The sequence below is a fragment of the Pygoscelis adeliae genome, unplaced genomic scaffold (genome assembly GCF_000699105.1).
Source record: "Pygoscelis adeliae isolate BGI_AS28 unplaced genomic scaffold, ASM69910v1 Scaffold156, whole genome shotgun sequence".
Classification (NCBI taxonomy): Eukaryota; Metazoa; Chordata; class Aves; order Sphenisciformes; family Spheniscidae; genus Pygoscelis; species Pygoscelis adeliae.
The window spans coordinates 4,575,908-4,594,089 of record NW_008825016.1 but is presented as its reverse complement, the minus strand read 5'-3'; the positions used below and the strand labels follow the sequence as shown (position 1 = coordinate 4,594,089).

Sequence of the window (18,182 nt, the reverse complement as noted above, 5' to 3'; positions counted from 1 at the left end):
CACCTCAAATACTGTGTTCAGTTTTGGGCCCCTCACTACAGGAAAGACATGGAGGTGCTGGAGCATGTCCAGAGAAGGGCAACAAAGCTGGTGAAGGGTCTAGAGCACAAGTCTTCTGAGGAGCAGCCGAGGGAACTGGGGTTGTTTAGCCCAGAGAAGAGGAGGCTGAGGGGAGACCTTATTGCACTCTACAACTACCTGAAAGGAGGTTGTAGCAAGGTGGGTGTTGGTCTCTTCTCCCAAGAAACAAGTGATAGGATGAGAGGAAATGGCCTCAAGTTGTGCCAGGGGAGGTTTAGATTGGATATTAGGAAAGATTTCTTCAGTGAAAGGGTTGTCAGGCATTGGAACAGGCTGCCCCGGGAAGTGGTTGAGTCCCCATCCCTGGAGGTATTTAAAAGACATGTAGACGTGGCACTTAGGGACATGGTTTAGTGGTGGACTTGGCAGTGCTAGGGTAACGGTTGGACTTGACGATCTTAAAGGTCTTTTCCAACCTAAACAATTATAGGATTGTATGAGTTCCAGTCGCCTGCAGTTCTGGGCAGCTATGTCATGTAACCTCTTCTGTAAACCGATTATGCTATATGTGAAAATTATATTTTTGTCCCCTGTATTCTTAGGGGAAGGCTGTTTCCATAGTGAGACTGTAGAACTATTCTCTGACTTCCAGTTAAGTATATTCTTGGCAGTTTACGCATTTTGCTGGTGGCAGTGTTATTATTCAGCTTAAGTTTTCTCCAGTGTGTTTACCTACTCTTTATAGATAACACTTACGTATCTTAACAGTCTTTATTTGGCAGGCCAACTAGCCATTGTTTCCTAGATTCCTCATCAGATGAGCTCTTTGTCCTCTGGATTTTCCTTATTGTTGTCATTTGAGCCCATTTCATTGCTTTCATCAACTTTCTCGAATGCAAGTGACCAAAATATTATATATGACTCCAAGTGAAGCTTCAGTCATATTTGTATGGAGGTATCAGTAATTTTTCCATGCAATGTCATGTTTGGTTCACAGCCATCTCACAATAGTTTTTAGTGAAATGGCCATTTTCCTTTGTTGTTGCTTCCAAATGATGATAGTCTGGTTTATTCTTGTGTGTGACAGGTGGTGTGCTTTGATAGGCTGTACTAAGTAGGGTGAAATTTATTAGGACAGAGTTGCCTACTTCTTGTCTGATGCTTTCATAAACTTCACTGTTGACAAATCTATTGACTTTATGCATTGTTGGATTGTGCTAGTACTCAGATTAACCTGTAGTCCAGTTCAGGTGAACTCCATTAGTTCTACTGCTTTAGTCTTTTATATACCATTTCAGGAAACCCCTTTAAGCATTTATTTTCACAACTTGCAGAACTTCTAATTTCTGTCACCACCAATTTAACTAACAGTTTTTCTAGGTACATCAAGTATTTTACTGGAATCTCAATAGGCTCTCACTTTGACATTCCCTTGTCTAAAATACACATTGCTTTACAAAAGGGGGCTGTCCGACTAATCTGCCATGATCCGCTTTTGATGGAGAAGGCACTAAGGGTTGAGTAACTTACACTTACTAACTGGTCCACGTGTATATTTGTAGACACAGTCACACACCCCTGAACAAAAAAAAGTGTGCACGTAGATTACCTGATCTGTAACAGCTGTACCATTTCCCTACCTCCTATGGGCAGTAAAACTGATGTTTTTGCCAGGGCAGATACTTACAGGGACATTTTACACCAATGTAGGCATCTGTGTCTAGACCCTGTTACAGTCAGTGGAGAGCTAGTCAAAACAGACAGTGCAGTCTAAGCAGCAAAAATTGGAAATGTGAATCTTCCATTATTACGTAGCTCTTAAAGTAGAACCGGGTAAAATAGAGGTCATTTCGTTGCTTGTAGAATTTCCAAAATACATTCAAGAGATTAAATAGTTTATTATAGGCTTGCAGCTCCTCTGGTTCGAGAGTCGAGCTCTATTCTTAATGTATACCACCATGAATAATACAAGCAAACTAAGCTGTCCTCAGTTAATTTCTGCAGCTCATTGCTTTTAGGGGAGTTTTGTAAAGTTAATGGACAGCAATTAATTCTTAATATTGAGAAGAAACAACTGTTTCTTTTGGCTTGATTGTTTTATGTTTCTTGCCTCTAACTTGTCTGTGTTTTATATGCAGGCTCTGCAGTCTTAATCAGAGCTTAAAATAACAAATATTTTGTCACTAAAGTATTCAGATATGGATCAGAATTTATTAACTAAAGTACTACTTATTTTCTGTTGCTGCTTTTTTATAATTCTTATGGGTTTTGTGTAGTCTTTAAATGTTGGAATTTTAAATGTAACTACTATACACAAAAGTACTATGTGCTTCTAAAAGTAGCTGTCTACATTACATGCCGTTATATCAGGAAGTCCAGTCCTCTGCTGTCTTGCTAAGTTTGTTCAAAATTTCTCTTAATTTCACAGTGTAGAGGATTCAGTCCACAGCAATAGATAAAAAAAACACAGAGTAAGCTTTCCACAGGGTAGAAGTGTATCTGGTGTACTTCTTAGGATGAATTGAAGGAGGTCAGGAAAGAATCTTTCTATTCTTCTCTGGTGGTCATCATTAAGTGTGTGTGGGTTTTTTTTCTTTTCTTTTTTTTTTTTTCCCTTCCCCTTCGAATTTGTATTTCTTAAAAGGAAGGAGTCTTTTCTGGAAATTGCAAGTCAGTCACAAGGAGAGTTTGGGAATACGTTGCATTATTGATACAGGATCAGATCTCCCTACTGTGTCAGATGAGTGGTTTGCTTAGCCCAAACTGCTGCCCCCGACAACAGTAGTAGGGCAGGCTCTTCAGGGAGAACACAAGAGCCTGGCTACTTTTTGAAGTTCATTCCCTTTACACTCTCACAGCACTCAGGGCCATTGTATTAGTAATATCAGAGGGTGCATTCCAGCATCTTTTCTAAAAAGTCTGACTTTGAGACGCTAAGCAAATTAAAAATGCAACCTGAACAATAAATTTATGATTTGCTTCAGTTTCCACATGTTGCCAGCTAGATGTGAAAGGAAGAGCTCAGCTGTCAGAGAAATAAAGGTTTTAGGGGGGTGATAGAGGACGAAAAATTACTGTCCACTGGGTCATAAGGACATGCTTGCAAAAACATGGTTTGGGAGAAAGAGAGCAGAATATTTTTCTTGAAATGGTTCTGTAACACTTCATCAAAGGTCTAAAAGGTAAATACGGGGCTAAGTGGTAGGTATATGAATCAACTAGAAAGATAAGCAAAGGTTGACTTTTCTGGCCAAAACATATTATTATGCAGCAGTTCTTAACAGCCTGAACAGCTTCTGCTGCACAGAATAGCCTGCGAATGGACTTCTGTAAATTTTTAATCTGCGCTGGCAGAAATTGGGGAACTGTGAATAGGTTATTTTTAGTCTGAGTTTTGTTAGGGTATGTAGCTGTTGTTTCTTAGATTAATGTTAAAAAGGGGGTATCATTCATCTTGCTATGCTGTCCTGTTATGCTGCACAACTTCTTGCTCAAAAAGTCTTAAAGCTGTAGAATCTGGGAGAGAGCGAGGGGGTATGTTAGGGAATTATCTCTGTAGGCAAGTCCTTTCCTTTTATTCCCTGATTATCCACTAATATCCACTGTCAGAAACAGGTTACCAACCTAGACAGACTTTTTACTTCAACTAGTGGGGACATGCTTCAGTCTAATTCATTTTGGAGAGACTGATCTCAACCATGAACTTTAGAGTGGGATTTTTGTTTTTAAAGCAGAGACTGACTTTATTTAAGAGGAGAAAATCATTTTAAAAAAAAAGTTTAGTTTATAATGCATGTAATTGTGAGTAAATTGGTCATGGACATAAAATACTATTCTAGAAAATGCTCTAAAAAAGTCTTTCTTCAAAAACATCTTTAGTGTGGAATAAGAGCGTATCAGTCTTCATATGCGGTAGAAATGAGCTGGAATCTTGTGCTTCCTCCAGTGCTTGTGCAACTTCCAGAAAAGGTTGGGTGTAAATTCACCTGTGTTCTCTGATACTCCTGTGTATTTCCATTACTGGAGTGTAACACCCCATTTAGCCCTGAAAAGAACAGCGTTTCATCGAGCTGCTCAAGCAAGGTGCAAGTTTTCCCTTGTATTAAGATGACACCATTAGCTCTGCTCAGCGGCGGAAGATTTTCTCTGCCTACGCCTGTTCCTTCACCACTGAGGATTTAGTCTAGAAGGCTAATTCTTAAAGTTGAATCTTGGGAAAGTATCAGTGGAGCAATACACCAGTTATATCAACCCCTGTTTGATCTAAGGCCTATCGATTCCCACATCTTGTAAATGTTTCAGAAAATGTACTATCTAATTAGTTTTTCTTCTTAATGGAAATACATATGTTTGGGATAAATTTGTTTACTATTTGAGTATTTGCCAGTCCTTGGATGAGGAAACTTGGGTAATCCAGGTTTTCAGTATGTTTGGCTCCAGGGTGGTGCTGTTGAAAAGCCCTATCTTCTCCTGGAAGGACATGAGGTATGACATTTACATCTTAGTGCAGCTTTCCTGTTAAGTGCAAGGTCTGCTGAGTTTGTAGTCTGGTAGGGTTTAAGTGGCACAAATCCCCAGATTTGGTCTAGAGTCTCTTGGTTTGGCACAAGTATGACTGTGAAAGGTTTGGTGTACTTGGTAACCAGGAAGATGGTTTTCTGGTATAACCCTGTTCAGGAGAGAAGCAGCAATGTAATAAGCAGAGAGAGTGCCTGAGAAGGGAGGGTTTTGTTTCAGGAAATCCTGAGCAATGCCAGGTGCTTTTAAAATGTAGCTTTGCTACTAGTGACTGCTAGTGAGTTAACATACACAGCAAAAGGTAGCTGTATATCCAGATGTCCTCTCGCTGATGAACTCTAATAAAGCCACTTGGTTTTATATCTGTTTTATTTACTGTCAGCTTCAGTTGTGACATTGTGGAGGAATGCTAAATCCCATTGCAAGCGGTTGCAAGTTTCCTTGGCTCATTACAAAATACTCAATTGCATTTTTTTTCTCTAAAGCCTCGATTGCTGAGAACATCATTACACAGGGCCCTTTCCTTTGCTTGTTACCCTATATTCAGGAATGGGTTTTGTAGAAATTGTGCCTGAATTAATCCCAGTAAACCCTCAAATTATAATCAGAAGCAATGTTTATAAAAATTTCAAAGGTCAAGTGAAGAAAAGCTGTAAGGGCACCCAAAGTATGATTTATAGCTCTATCCCTTTCCTGGCAATAATAGAAAGGATCCTGGGGGCTCTGGTCGACAGCAGGCTCAATATGAGTCAGCAGTGTGCTCTGGCAGCCAAGAGGGCAAACTGCATCCTGGGGTGCATTAAACACAGCATAACCAGCCGGTCAAAAGAGGTGATTATCCTGCTGTATTCAGCGTTGGTGCGGCCTCACCTGGAGTACTGTGTGCAGTTCTGGGCCCCACAATTTAAGAAGGATGTGAAGGTCCTTGAATGCATCCAGAGGAGGGCAACAAAGCTGGTGAAGGGGCTGCAAGGAAATGTCCTCTGAGGAGCAGCTAAGGACTTTGGGCTTGTCTAGTTTGGAGAAAAGGAGGCTGAGGGGCGACCTCATTGCTCTCTACAGCTTCCTGAGGAGGGGAAGTGGAGAGGGAGGTGCTGATCTCTTCTCCCTGGTACCCAGTGATAGGACACGTGGGAATGGCTCAAAGCTGCACCAGGGGAGGTTTAGACTGGACATAGGAAGCATTTCTTTACCGAGAGGGTGGTCAAGCACTGGAACAGGCTTCCTAGAGAGGTGGTCGATGCCCCAAGCCTGTCAGTATTTCAGAGGCATTTGGACGATGCCCTTAATAACATGCTTTAACTTTTGGTCAGCCCTGAAGTGGTCAGGCAGTTGGGACTAGATGATCGTTGAGGGTCCCTTCCAGCTGAAAATATTCTGTTCTGTTCTGTTCTATTCTAAATTGTTTTATCCAAGACAGAAAAAGAGAGCAGTTTAATTGTGGAGTAAAATTCCAAAGTAACTTGACTGTAATTGTTTGCTTCTTGCATACCTTAGTTACAAGGCAAGGATAATCTCACTTGGGTATTTTAATTGTTATTTTAGTTCGTTTCCATTCTGGGATTAAAAAAAAATTTTTTTTTTTTTGTTAATTCCTGGCTTTGTTTTAGAAATCCACCTGGTTAATTGCTTAAACACGAAATTGCTAAAATTGACCCTGTATATGGACTTTGAGTGATAATTATAATCAGAATTCATTTTGAGTGTTAGAAAATACATGTGGGTTGGAAGGATGGAAAGAATTTTTAATAGGTGCTGAACCAGTAAAACTTCCTCATGAGTTTGTGTCTTCTAAAAGTTATTGGCAATGAATTTTAGAGACTTAGAAATTTTGCTGTTGCAGGAGGTTGCATTTTGAAGAAAACTGCTACATTCTGGTCCTTCCTATATTCAGATTAGTGTTGATATTTAAGTATTAAATAGAACAATTCTAATCCTGCCCCTTGCTTGTGAAGAAATTTGGGTGAAAGAAATTACCTGCTTCAGATGAGTGCAAGGGAAAAGATAACCAATGGTATTTAAAGTTGTATTGAAATTAAAGCTCTTGAATTAATTTTAAAATTACTCTGAAAATTTGGATCTTCTGTCATGCCAGTAGGTGGCATTATTGGTATGTAACCAGAAAATACTTACAAAAGATGGCTTTAGGTCCTTTCACCTCTTACACGTCAAAGTAAGGTTTCACATTTTATGAGCATAAAGAACTTTCATTTTGTTTTCATTTCAGATTTGGTAATTGGAAAAAAAAATTGAAGTCAAATATGTAAATTTTTAAGGTGTATTTAGACTCTTACATTTCCACACTGCTTAACTGCCTATTTATATGACAAGAAACTTTTGCAATGTAATGTTATTGTTAATTTTATTTGCGAGATCAAACCCTCCCTGATTTTTGGCAGTTGACTGGAATTCTTCCTCTGGAACAGAAGTAGAGATCTATTTCAGAGCCCGTGATTCATGCTTTAGCAAACAGATATATGCCTGAACATTGGTTATAAAGTGCCTGTATATTATTGCAGCTGAGGTAAATCCAAACAATTATTATTACCTGAAGTCAAGCTCAGGAAATAAAACTGTTGCTGCAAATAGGAATGACATTTTGAAAAGTCTAGAAAGACCTTTTTAAAAAGTCTGAAGGTAGACCACACAGTTTATTTCAAGACAGACTTGGAAAGACTGCTTTGTAATAGCTATGGTATTACTAGTCATATCTAAGGATGATGAGAATCACCTAAAAGTCTGAGTTGATGTAAGGAATTACTTAAGCACTTGGTAGTACTACACACCGGGGAAGTCGAAGTCTTTGTAAAAGTGCTCAGAATTGCTGTATAAGCACGTTGCCTTAACAGGATGGTGTGACTTGTTCAATAAGCAGAGGTATTTTTACTTGACTTGGCGCTAGAGACAATCATCTGTGTGTTGTCAGAGCTTATGGTAGGTCAATACCCTCAAAGAGTTCAATGTTTTCTGAAAATCAGGCTATAACTAACTAATCATAAAATATCTATGGTGTTTGCAGGAGACACGTTAAAAACTGCAACTTCACAGGAGTGACATCTGAGGAATTAGCCCCTAGGATAAAATTGTCTTCTTTCTTTGTGCTTTTCTGTCTTCTTTCCCAGATCATCTAAGTACACCTTTTATACATATTCTGTATGTATATGTAATCTAATAATCTAAAACTTGTCAAGTTGATGCTTTTGTGGTAAGGAATGATTTTCTTTGAAGGTGACGTGGACTGGATAAAAGGCACTTTAAATGGCACCTTTAAACTAATGTTTTTATCCTAGCTGTGTCTTCAAGACTCCTCTTGTACTTGGAAGAAAGCAACGGTTCAGGCTTAGTGATTTAGGGTAGATTTTGTAAAGCAAAATGCGTAGAAAATACTGTAAACAGTCCTTGAGGGAACTGCTTGGCATTTGATTTCCATTTCACCTGATCTAGTGTTGGGGTTGAATGAGATAGTTGTCAAGTACTGCATTGGTCACTGTATTGAGACAGGTTAATGGGTTTGTTTCCTACTGTCGTGATACTTTGAGGTAGAGCAGGAGGTGGAAGCCTGCCCCATTAATTCATATAGAAAACTTTTCTTGTTGTTATGTTGATATGATACCTTGTTGTTCCAGGATGTTTCTTTTAGACGTTTCTTTTGTTACCTCTTGTTCAGTGGTAGTTGTGTAGATAAGTTGAGGACTTCCCTCAACTTATTTGGTGTTGTCCTGACTGCCTTACCAGTTTTCTGTAGCTTTGAAATTCTCACTTTCTGTGCGTTGTTTCCCATCTTGACTGTAGATGACATTGAGCTCTGCTTCACTGCCATCCAAAACAGGATTCATTCTCATCTCTATCTCAGCTTCAGAGATTGCGCACCTGTGTTTGAACTGTGTGAAGATTTGGAGCCTTCTAGAGACTCTTCCTCTCTCTAGTGAGCTTTTTGGATTTCATTACTTGGAGTCTTCAAAGGCACATATTTACTCTTATTTCTCTGTACTAGACTGTCATGTTGAGTAATGGACTTAAGTTTTTCCTGAGATCTGCCTTCCTTATCTTTCAGTCTCCATGATGAGCTTCCATAAGGTCTCCCATACCTTTAAAAAAAAACCCCAACAAACCACTTGAGGTTTGGTAAGTTTACCACTTGGTAAACTTGAGGCTTTTGTTAGATTTCTAGTGTTTGGTAATGCCTTGAGGAAAAGAACCTGTAGCCTGGTCACTGGGCAATTTTTGTTGAAGCCCTGGAGTTGTAGTTAGCTGTGGAAGTTTCTGTGGTAGCAGAGCCAAGTGAAAGTGTGCAACTGAAACTTTCAAGTGCATGGGATAAATTACTCTAAGGCACGTTGCTGTCAGTTTTATTGACAGCAGCTCAAACAGCTGGATAGAATGGTACTTCTGATTAACGAAAGATATTTTAGAAGTAGCTCACCTTTTTGTAATTCTTGCTTTTTTTTTTTCATATTGGAAATAAATGCATTGCCTTGAACAGAATGCAAAGAAAGCATTAGAAAGCTGCTGTAAATCTGCAGTTCTGAATGATTTCACACTGTGGTTTTCCTTCCTGTTTGCAGGAGATGCAGATGCTTTGCTGTTACTTTACTAGGGAGGAGGGTACTACCAAAATCATACTGAGCTGTCAACTACATGGCTGAACTAGCCAAATGCAACTTTCTTGAGTAGGATAGTGGCAAATAAGAAATAGCTGAAGATGGTAGGAATACAAGTAGAGGCCATGACTAAAGATCAGTGAGTCTAACGTAAGGTCTTCTAGAACACTATAGCGGTGTCTGTAATAAGGCCCGTGACTTGCAGAGACCCTGAAAGAAATCTGTAATCTGATAACCCAGAGCTTTTCAATTGAAAAAAGAACCTTTGTGAAAAATGAAGTGGACTTAAGCTGTAAGAGACCCTGCTCACTTTTCAGTTCCAAACTTGGTAATTTTTCAGGCAGTTTTTTACAGAGACCAACTTGGGGTTGGGTAGTGACACACTGGAAAGAGAGGGGCAGATTGTGCACTTAAGACTACTTTGCTTTTTGTTATTTAGGGTTTTGTTTATTCTAAGCAAGGTTTGATGGACAGGTTTGGAGCTGGAATTAGCTTTGTATTTGCTTTACGAAATGGTTACAGTATGGAATTTCATTAGTGATGTTGATATCAAATGCCCTCTCCTTCCCCTCCTATCTCTTTTGTTACCAAAAAGAAGAAAAAAATCCACATACAGAAGACTGCCAAAACTGAACCTACAACATTGTCCAGATAATTCTGTAGTTTTCATGTAATCTTATATCAATCATTTGCATCTTAAGCAGTACAGGTACTCCAGCTTTATATAAATTCTATTCCTATATTAACTTTTTAAAAAATTCCTGAAATAAGGAATGTAATGTTCCAGATGGCACTTGGCCTTCTCAGAAGTGACATTTGCAATGGAATCTAGTGTCCATGTCACTTCCTTAAATCATCTTGTTCATGGAAAGTCTCACTGATCTTTTTTGGTCTCCCAAAAGAGACCCCTTGGGCTCTTCAACTGATATTCTCTTAGTTACGAGTTTTATCAGGTAATTGATAGTAATACTGTCTTTCTGAGAGCATAAATCATATTTGACTTCTATTGAGACTGGCTTAATAATACTGCTGTCTTCAAGTTGTGTAGCTGTTGTTAAGCTAGATTCCAACTACTCTGTTAAAATCATCGATTTCAAAGCTTATGTAGTTCAGACAAAAGTTTGTAGAGTTCATGAGTGGTTATACTGTAAAATGCAATCTGCAGGTTAATTTTCTTTAGACTTTTCTTAAAATAACCCTTTAACCTTCAATCATGTGGAGTCTTTACTTACAAAGTGGTCTGCTGGACAGAGTTTGGTTGAGACTGTTGCAGGAGATGGTAGGGATCATGTTGTATTCTGACAAACCACTCTCTTCTCATTCTGCATGTTCTTTTTTTGGGATGTAGTAATTCCGAAATTGCTTGCAAAATTACCTTCTTACCAAATCCATATCCACCATGTACAATATTGCCTCTATGCTAGAAAACAGACTGACAAGACTTAGTTTGTTAGAGACTGCATTATCAGGAAACTGACTTGTTTTTCTGTTGCCTTCTGTTGTTGCATCACTCCTATTGCTCTCTCTTTCGCAAGTAAAGAAAACATGAAGACAGATTACATCATAAAATGGTACAGCAGCTAGAATGAATGGGATTTCTGCTCTTGAGGCAAGGACTACCTCAGCCCAACCTCTTTGATCTGAAACACCGAATGAAAGGCACTACTGTTACATGAACTGGAGCAGTCAGCTTTTAGACGGATCTACTGCTTTGTCTGCAGAGAGCACTCCTTTCTCTAATTTTAGATGTACTGTGTCTTTTTCTGTGGCATGTCAAGTTACTTAAAATGTTCATAATTGCCTGTATTACCAGTCTGTTTTACTGCTAAAGTTCTGCAAGGGATTCTTTGTCTTTGGTAAAATTCTTGGGTTTGTTTTCGTATGCAAGCAAAGGTCCGGTTCAAGAGTTCTCCCCTAAATGCAGTCAGTAACCAAGAAGGCTATTTACCGCATACTGTGTAGGGAGAGAGCGCTTACTTGGAACAGTTTGTAGACAAATAATAGATTTTGTTAAAGGGTGCTGCTGCTTTTGCTGTGCAAATTTTATGTAGCATTACTCCTTGATCCCATCAGTATCATTATCTTCTATTTGGAGGCATTCTGGAACTTCATATTGATGAAGTTTGCTTTCATTTAGGTTTAATGTTGCTTATAAGTTACTAAAAGTCGTCTTCCAAACTGGTGATGTTTGGGAGACTGAGAATTTAGGTAGTAGTTATGTCCTTCAGTATAATTTTTTTTGTGTCCTTTACCTGGCCTTTTCCATGTATTTTGAAGTCTTTAGAAGGAGAAAAGAAAGAAAAAATGTCAGGAACTTGCAGTATTAATATGTGTTTGTTTTGAAAAGGAAGAGGAGTTGGTGCCAGGGAAGCTGTTTGCAAACTTGCGGTTTAATTTTTACATGCTGTTATGCACACCGTATGTTGGCCACAAAGCACAAGATTATTTGGATTGCAGTGATTGCTGTAAGAGTAACAGTAATTAACAAATGATTAGTAAAATTCCTTTGAGAAACTGAGCTGTCAGTCACTTGCAAAGCTAAGTTAATGAAGTTACTTCTGCTTGTATACTTACAAAACAAACAAACTACACACAAAACCACTGTGAAACCAGAGCATTATGAGCCTTCGATGAAAATGCAGATGGATATGAGAAAAATGTTTGTGCATCAGGTAAATGAGAAGATAGGAGGGTGCACTTGGGCAGAGACAAGTTGAAAATACCTTTAAAAAAAACCTCTCTCTGTTTTTCCTTCCTCCCTCCCTGCTCCCGTTGTTGAACATTTACGCTCTTTCCTATTTAGCGTACCTTTGACTTTGCTTCAAACTGAAGTGTGTGTTACTGTTCTTCCAGTTACATTTGCACTTCCTTGCCAATCAGTTCGTGCTGTATAGACAGACGTACCTTGCATTTTCTGTATAGAGCCAGGTTGGTTCAGTTGCATGAATTAACTCTGGCACAGCACCACAGAAAATGTTAATGTAATTAAAAACTTTAAAGAAGCATAGTGTGTACTCTTCCCTTCATGCAGATGTTTTAGTTGCAAGATAGCTATTTGTATTCATAGAATTAAATGACTAATATAAGGATGCTGGAGGCCATCTAATCTAACAATCAAACCAGGGCCAGCTTCAAAGCACAGAGCCTTCAGTAGTGGAATTTTTCTATGTATCTCCGGGGAACCTCCTAGGCAACCTGTTGCTGTGCTCTACCTTTCTCACTGTGAATTTTTTTCCTCATGTCTGGTTGGAATTTGCTGTGCAGCAACTTGTGACTGTTGCCTCTTTTCCTTTTGTTGTGTCCTCTGTCATCTCTGTAACTCTCCATTTGATAATTGAAGGCAGTGATTAGATTCCCACAAATACACCCCTCGTCCCACCTTAATCTTCTCTTCCACAGGATGAACGCGTCAAGCTGCCTCAGCTTCTCCTTGCACATCATATGCTCCAGTACCCTAGCCATATTAGTGTCTTTCTGCTGGACTCTCTCCTGTTTGTTAATGCCTCTCTTGCACTGTGGGCCCCAAAACTGAAGAGTAATGCAGGTACAGCTTAAAGGGTACTGGAGTAAAAGGGAATAATCACTTCTTTTGTACTTATTTCTGTACTCTTCCAAATGCAGGCCAGGATGCGGTTAAGTCTTCATTAGCATAGGGGTGTACTTCTGGGTCACATTCAGCTTGTTGTCCACCTGGGACCCCCAGGTCCTTTTCTGCACATCTGCTTCCTAACCACTCGACCCCGACCTCTGCTGTTGTGTGGAGTTACACTGTCACAAGTGCAAGATTTTTGCATTTGTCTTTTCTGACTGCATAAAAGTTTTTTAAGAAACAACATGATAGCATAAAGAATTACTTGGTTTTTAAACATAGCAGAACAACAGTGTCTCTTGAGTGCATCTGAAGAGTTGATAGATGATCAAGATGATCAGGGAGAGTCTCATGGCAATACTGTTCTTTATGAAGTTGTCCTACTGAAGTATTGCTAGAAGTTGTTGTCTTAGGAAAAAATGGATAACATGAATGGTTAGAAATCATCATGGCTAGAGAATATCTACCTGTGAATTCTTAAAGGACCTAGCAATGGTACTTCTGTCCTGCTAATTCAGTATATGTATAATTCATATAGTACCAGAAGGATAGAAAGCGACATATCCTGCACCAATTTTTGAAGGGCTCAGATAACTGCAGATGAGTAAGTCAGACTTCTGTTAGGCAAATCAGTTGAGCGCCGATCGGAGAAGTAGTAGACGTATGGATAAATGTGTGATAATGGGCAGGAGTTAACAGGGCTTTTCTAGAGGGAGAGGGAAGTTCTGAAGTTAGGTCTTTTCAAAGTCATGCTTTGAAAGAGTCAACAACCATGTGGATAAGGGTTATCTAATCAGTGCGATGTCCTTGGATTTCTTAAAAATAACAACAACAAAAACCCCTTGATTATCAAGGTCCTTAATCAGCCTGTTAAAGTAACTAAGGTGTCATGGAATGGGGCAGTACTCCCATGGGTTAATAATTGGTGAAAACCAAACTAGATACAACGAGGACCCCAAGTGAGCTATTAGCACTCCAGAAAGATCTTGAAGTCATTCTAGGTTATATTATGAAAATGTGGTATCGGTGTTTGGTGGGGAACAAGCAAATTGAATTTTGAGAATTATTTGGAAAGGAACAGGGAATAAAATAGAAAATGTGCTACGGAGTTATAACATATGGCATTCCTTTGTCAAAAATAATGTGTCCATCTCTGTCCTCTGCAAAAATAAATTTCAAATGGTAAGAGAACTAGAAAGTGTATGGGCAACAAGAGCCGTCAAAGGTAAGAAAAGACAATCAGATAGATGAGGCATCTTAACTTTGGAAAGCAGTTAAAATCTTATTTTTATACTGGAAATATAATCTTCAGATTGCTTTGTTGTTTTTAAAGCAATGAGGAGAAGGTTAAAAAAAAAAGACATGTTGACCTCCAAGAAGCTGAGAAGAAGATACACAAGCATTAATAGCCAGGGTAGTTTATATCGCTTTACTGCATTCTGCAGAGAGGAAGAACATACACAAAAGAGGCCATGAATAGTGATGGGTGTACTTGAAGAAACGGGAAGGCATAACAGACTTATGTTACAAACTAGATAGCTGCTGACTTTCTGAAAGAGCACTGGAAGGTTGGTTAATAATGGAAGAATGACAGGCTACTGCATCCTGTTCAAATTTGGGGGACTGAGAACAGGTTCTTGTGTGAAGCTATCAGTTTGACATGGTGTAGTAATAGCAGCTAGGTAACACAAGCATTTTGGAAAGCAAGGGCTTAAACAAGATTTGAGTTGTCCCCAACTTTATGTAGACTACCTGAATGTGTAAGAGGGATGGTAGGCATCAAGGACTCATTAGGGCCCTTCCTGATACAGCCGTTGTAAAAATGCTTACTTATTGCTTCTGTATTGGATAATGGGAAAAAGAACGGAAGAGGAATGGGAATTGTCCCAAGCCTTTCTGGCCCCACTGGCCCCTTTAAAAGTGATCTGAGGGAAAGAACTGCTAAACCTCTCACCTGACAACCAAATGACAGATGTTTCAGCAAAATAAATGTCTCCAGTATTTTAAGACTTGTTTGTCCCATTATTCTTCTTCTGTACTCAGTTTTTGCTTCTTTTTTGTTCAGTTTGGTTTTTGTTTTGTGTTGGTTTTTTGTTGTTTTTTTTTTTAAACTGGCATGAAGCATCGAATTGCTAGAGGATACCTGGCTTGGTATTTTTGTAGCTGAATTTTTGTTTTACATGACTTAAGACTTGCTTACCTATCAATGGTGATTATGGATGGCTTATGAACAGGAAGAGAGCAGCTTTCCCTGCAGGGTTGGTCTACTGTGTTGCACGTATTTTGCTCAAATACTGGATTCTTGAAGACTTCCGTTCTTTAATTCCCTGCCTTCAGCTGGCAGGGGGCACTTAGAGGAAAGTTGGGGATATTCTCTTCGAAAGGCCTGCGCTAACCAAATTTTATCTCCTGTAGACCAGCATGCCTCAGAAGGGTATGTCATATGCTGGGACATTGGGCATGTTTTTCAGGTGGTGTGGGAAAAGATTTCAATAGCCACAAAGGATAGGGGTAGAAGAGGAGGGGGTTATGCTTTCTGTCAGATGCCCATTACCTCTATTACTCTGCTTTGAGAGAAAAATTGGAATATAAGGAATTAAAACATGTTCATACTAGATCACTGACCTATAAGGTTACTAAGAGAGGGTTTGAGAGAACATATTGTGACTCACAATTTCTTTTTTTGCTTCAAATGTGTAAATGCTACGTTTATATTGAGACTCAATGCAGTTCAGAGCTAGCTTCTATTAATATGCATTGGTAATATAGATGAAACTGGAATTGCTAAAATAATACCATGTGGCTGACCTGAAGCTATCTACTTGTATTTGTTTTAGGGGTTGTTTCTCTATTGGCCGTTCATCCTTCTACAGTAAATACGCTTGGAAAACAGCTCCTGCCAAAAACATTTGGACAGTCTAATGTCAACATTGCACAACAAGTGGTAAGGAGACTGCGGGTTTTTTATTGCTTGTACTATTGCTTAAACATACTGTAAATCTGACTTGTAGCTTGATAGCTGGTATCACTTGTCATGGGCAGATAGTCTAAGCTTGTTTCTAATTTTAATAGACTTACGTTAAAACAAATGTTCTTTTGCATAAAGAAATGCAAAGATTACTCTCAAATCAACATGCAGATACCTGAATATTTGGGTGGCTTTATCTTTTGCTAGTCTTGCCACTTAAAATTAGTGGCTCTTTCAGATTCTGCTTTGAAATCTGGCATAGGGACATGTAAATTAAGTTCATCAGCACATTTTTCTTGAGGTTGAAGTTAGGTGGAACAAAATTGAAAACAGAGCTACGTTTCTTAGTACTTAATGTAGATATCCTTTTGCTTAAATACTTATTGTGAGCTTTATGTGAGGTACATGAAACCAGAGGTTTCAAAGAATCTAATAATGCAATAGATAACAGGTTATGAGAAGTCACTTTTATAGTGATGAAAATTAGAATTTGATGATGTGAAGAGAGTTGGTCTCTTCTGAAAAGCAATTGTAACGTGTAAACATCTGAAATGGAATGTCTTGTATTTGGGTTTCTTCTTGATAGGAAAGCAGTTTCCCATCTGCCTTTCCCAACTCTAAGCTCTAAGGAGTGTTTTATAATGGAGGCTGCCTGAATCTCTAAACTGTACCACTTCAGCTGTACAGATGTAGTGCAGATCATTCACTGTGCTGTATTTCCGGCAGTGGTGGTGAATTAACTACTTCCAGCAGCCACCTGGAAGTTAAGAGTGTAGCGAAATGAGTTTAACTGAATAAATTTGCTCCTTTAGTAGGAGGCATTTTATCAATAAATTTCCAAACAAGGAAATTGAGAGTAGTTAGGCATTCTTTTAATTTAAAATCAGTAACCAGCAGTAGGAGGAGAATGTTTTAACTATAGAGCATAGGCCATAATGGCACAGAGGGGGGGTCTCTTTGGGCATTATTGTGAGACTGTGTACATACTTGAGTTTAATGTTGAAAAGGAAATCTTCTTTCAGGTAACTTACAAAATCTTTTCTTAAAGTACCAAAACCAGGGGATAATTATGAAATTAGAAATAATCTGTTTTTTTAAAAACTTTCAACAATGAGTAAATTAGTGTTTACAGCAATGTTTAATTACATACAAAATAAATTCTTGTGTCTTCCATTACAAGTTTAAATTGACAAATCCTCATCTGTATTATCTATGATTAATTTTACACGGTAACATTATTAAAAAATACAATTCTGAAATAATAACTCTTCATGGTGGTTTTGTTAGTATGATTACTGTGGGAAATCTACATTTGCAGTCATAATTTTTTCAGCACTTTAAGTCTTACTCAACATATTAGCATTAATTTTTTTGTGAAAGAAGGGGCCCATATCAGCATATTTGTATTGGCTGTTATTGGTACAAAATTAGATGCTTAGTTGTATGTCATTAAAGAAGAGATGGAGGTTTTGTTTTGTGTATATATAGAGAGAAATTTTAGGTAAATTTCTGTTGACTTTATAGTTCTGAAGGGGGGGATAGCAAGAACTATAAAAAAATTACCTCTAGAACCCTGAAAATTAAGAGGAGATAAATTTTCTGTCAATGTGCAGAATGTTCTTGGGAAGCAGAGTTGAGGATTTGGCATGTGAGCCCGCTCAACTTTCTAACCTTTGTGTGGTAAAAACAGGGTTTTAGTACTTAAGTACTTAATTTTCTGAGCTTGTGTTCTTTGTTCAGGTAGTCTGATTCCTTTTTCTTAATACTGTCCCCATATACGTTTTTCTGTTGAGTACAGTGAAGTAGAGTGTGTGGGCTGTCTTGCTGTTTTCACCGTTGTCCTGATCTTATTATCAGGGAGCTAAACTATAACCTTGTTCTTTTGAAATCAGGAAGCTTAAAACAGCAGGCACTTCTTTTTCTACCTTTGCTCCCCTTCCGCAGTCCCTCTATTTTCTCTAAAAACATCCTCTCTAATTCTATCTATAAGCTTTCATTTTAGGATGTTCCCGGTGACTCGATACTGCTTAACTCTCTTCAGTCATAGTCATGGTTGTTTATGAACTTGTGCGTAAAAGTTAGAGGCATTAACATTTCTATTAAGGAGCCAATAATACTAAGTAATTCCTTAGAAGATTCTGAAACTCTAGACTGTAGGGTCTTCCTTAATAGCGATACATTAAAACATATAATTCTGGCTAGTTTGCAGACTTCTGTGAGTTAGAATGGGAATGCAAAGCAGGTTTTGAATGTACTAAACAGACTTCACTTTTCCACTCTAGAAATGAGCCTGTGAATTTGTACACGTGTTCATTTATTCCTTTGTGCTGTTGAGTATTTCAAGACACTACTGAGTGCAGTAGATGTCCAGGGTTTGCTGCTGCCAAATGGTTTGTTTTTCTCCCAGCTATAATTCCACCCCCTCCCCTGTACTGGCTTGGCTCTCGTCTTCCTGCAGAGTCATACAAATTCTAGATGTGGCACC

At 38.6% G+C, this 18,182-nt stretch overlaps 1 protein-coding gene across 2 annotated transcripts in view; it reads left to right on the top strand.

Moving 5' to 3' along the window:
• The window catches only part of TFDP1 (transcription factor Dp-1), a 50,575-nt gene that overhangs the window by 16,031 nt on the left and 16,362 nt on the right, over nucleotides 1-18,182 (top strand). For both annotated transcript variants that reach the window (XM_009326267.1, XM_009326268.1), the window contains exon 3: nucleotides 15,567-15,673. In XM_009326267.1, the coding sequence (XP_009324542.1) occupies nucleotides 15,567-15,673 (107 nt within the window). The remainder of the gene's footprint in view (nucleotides 1-15,566; nucleotides 15,674-18,182) is intronic.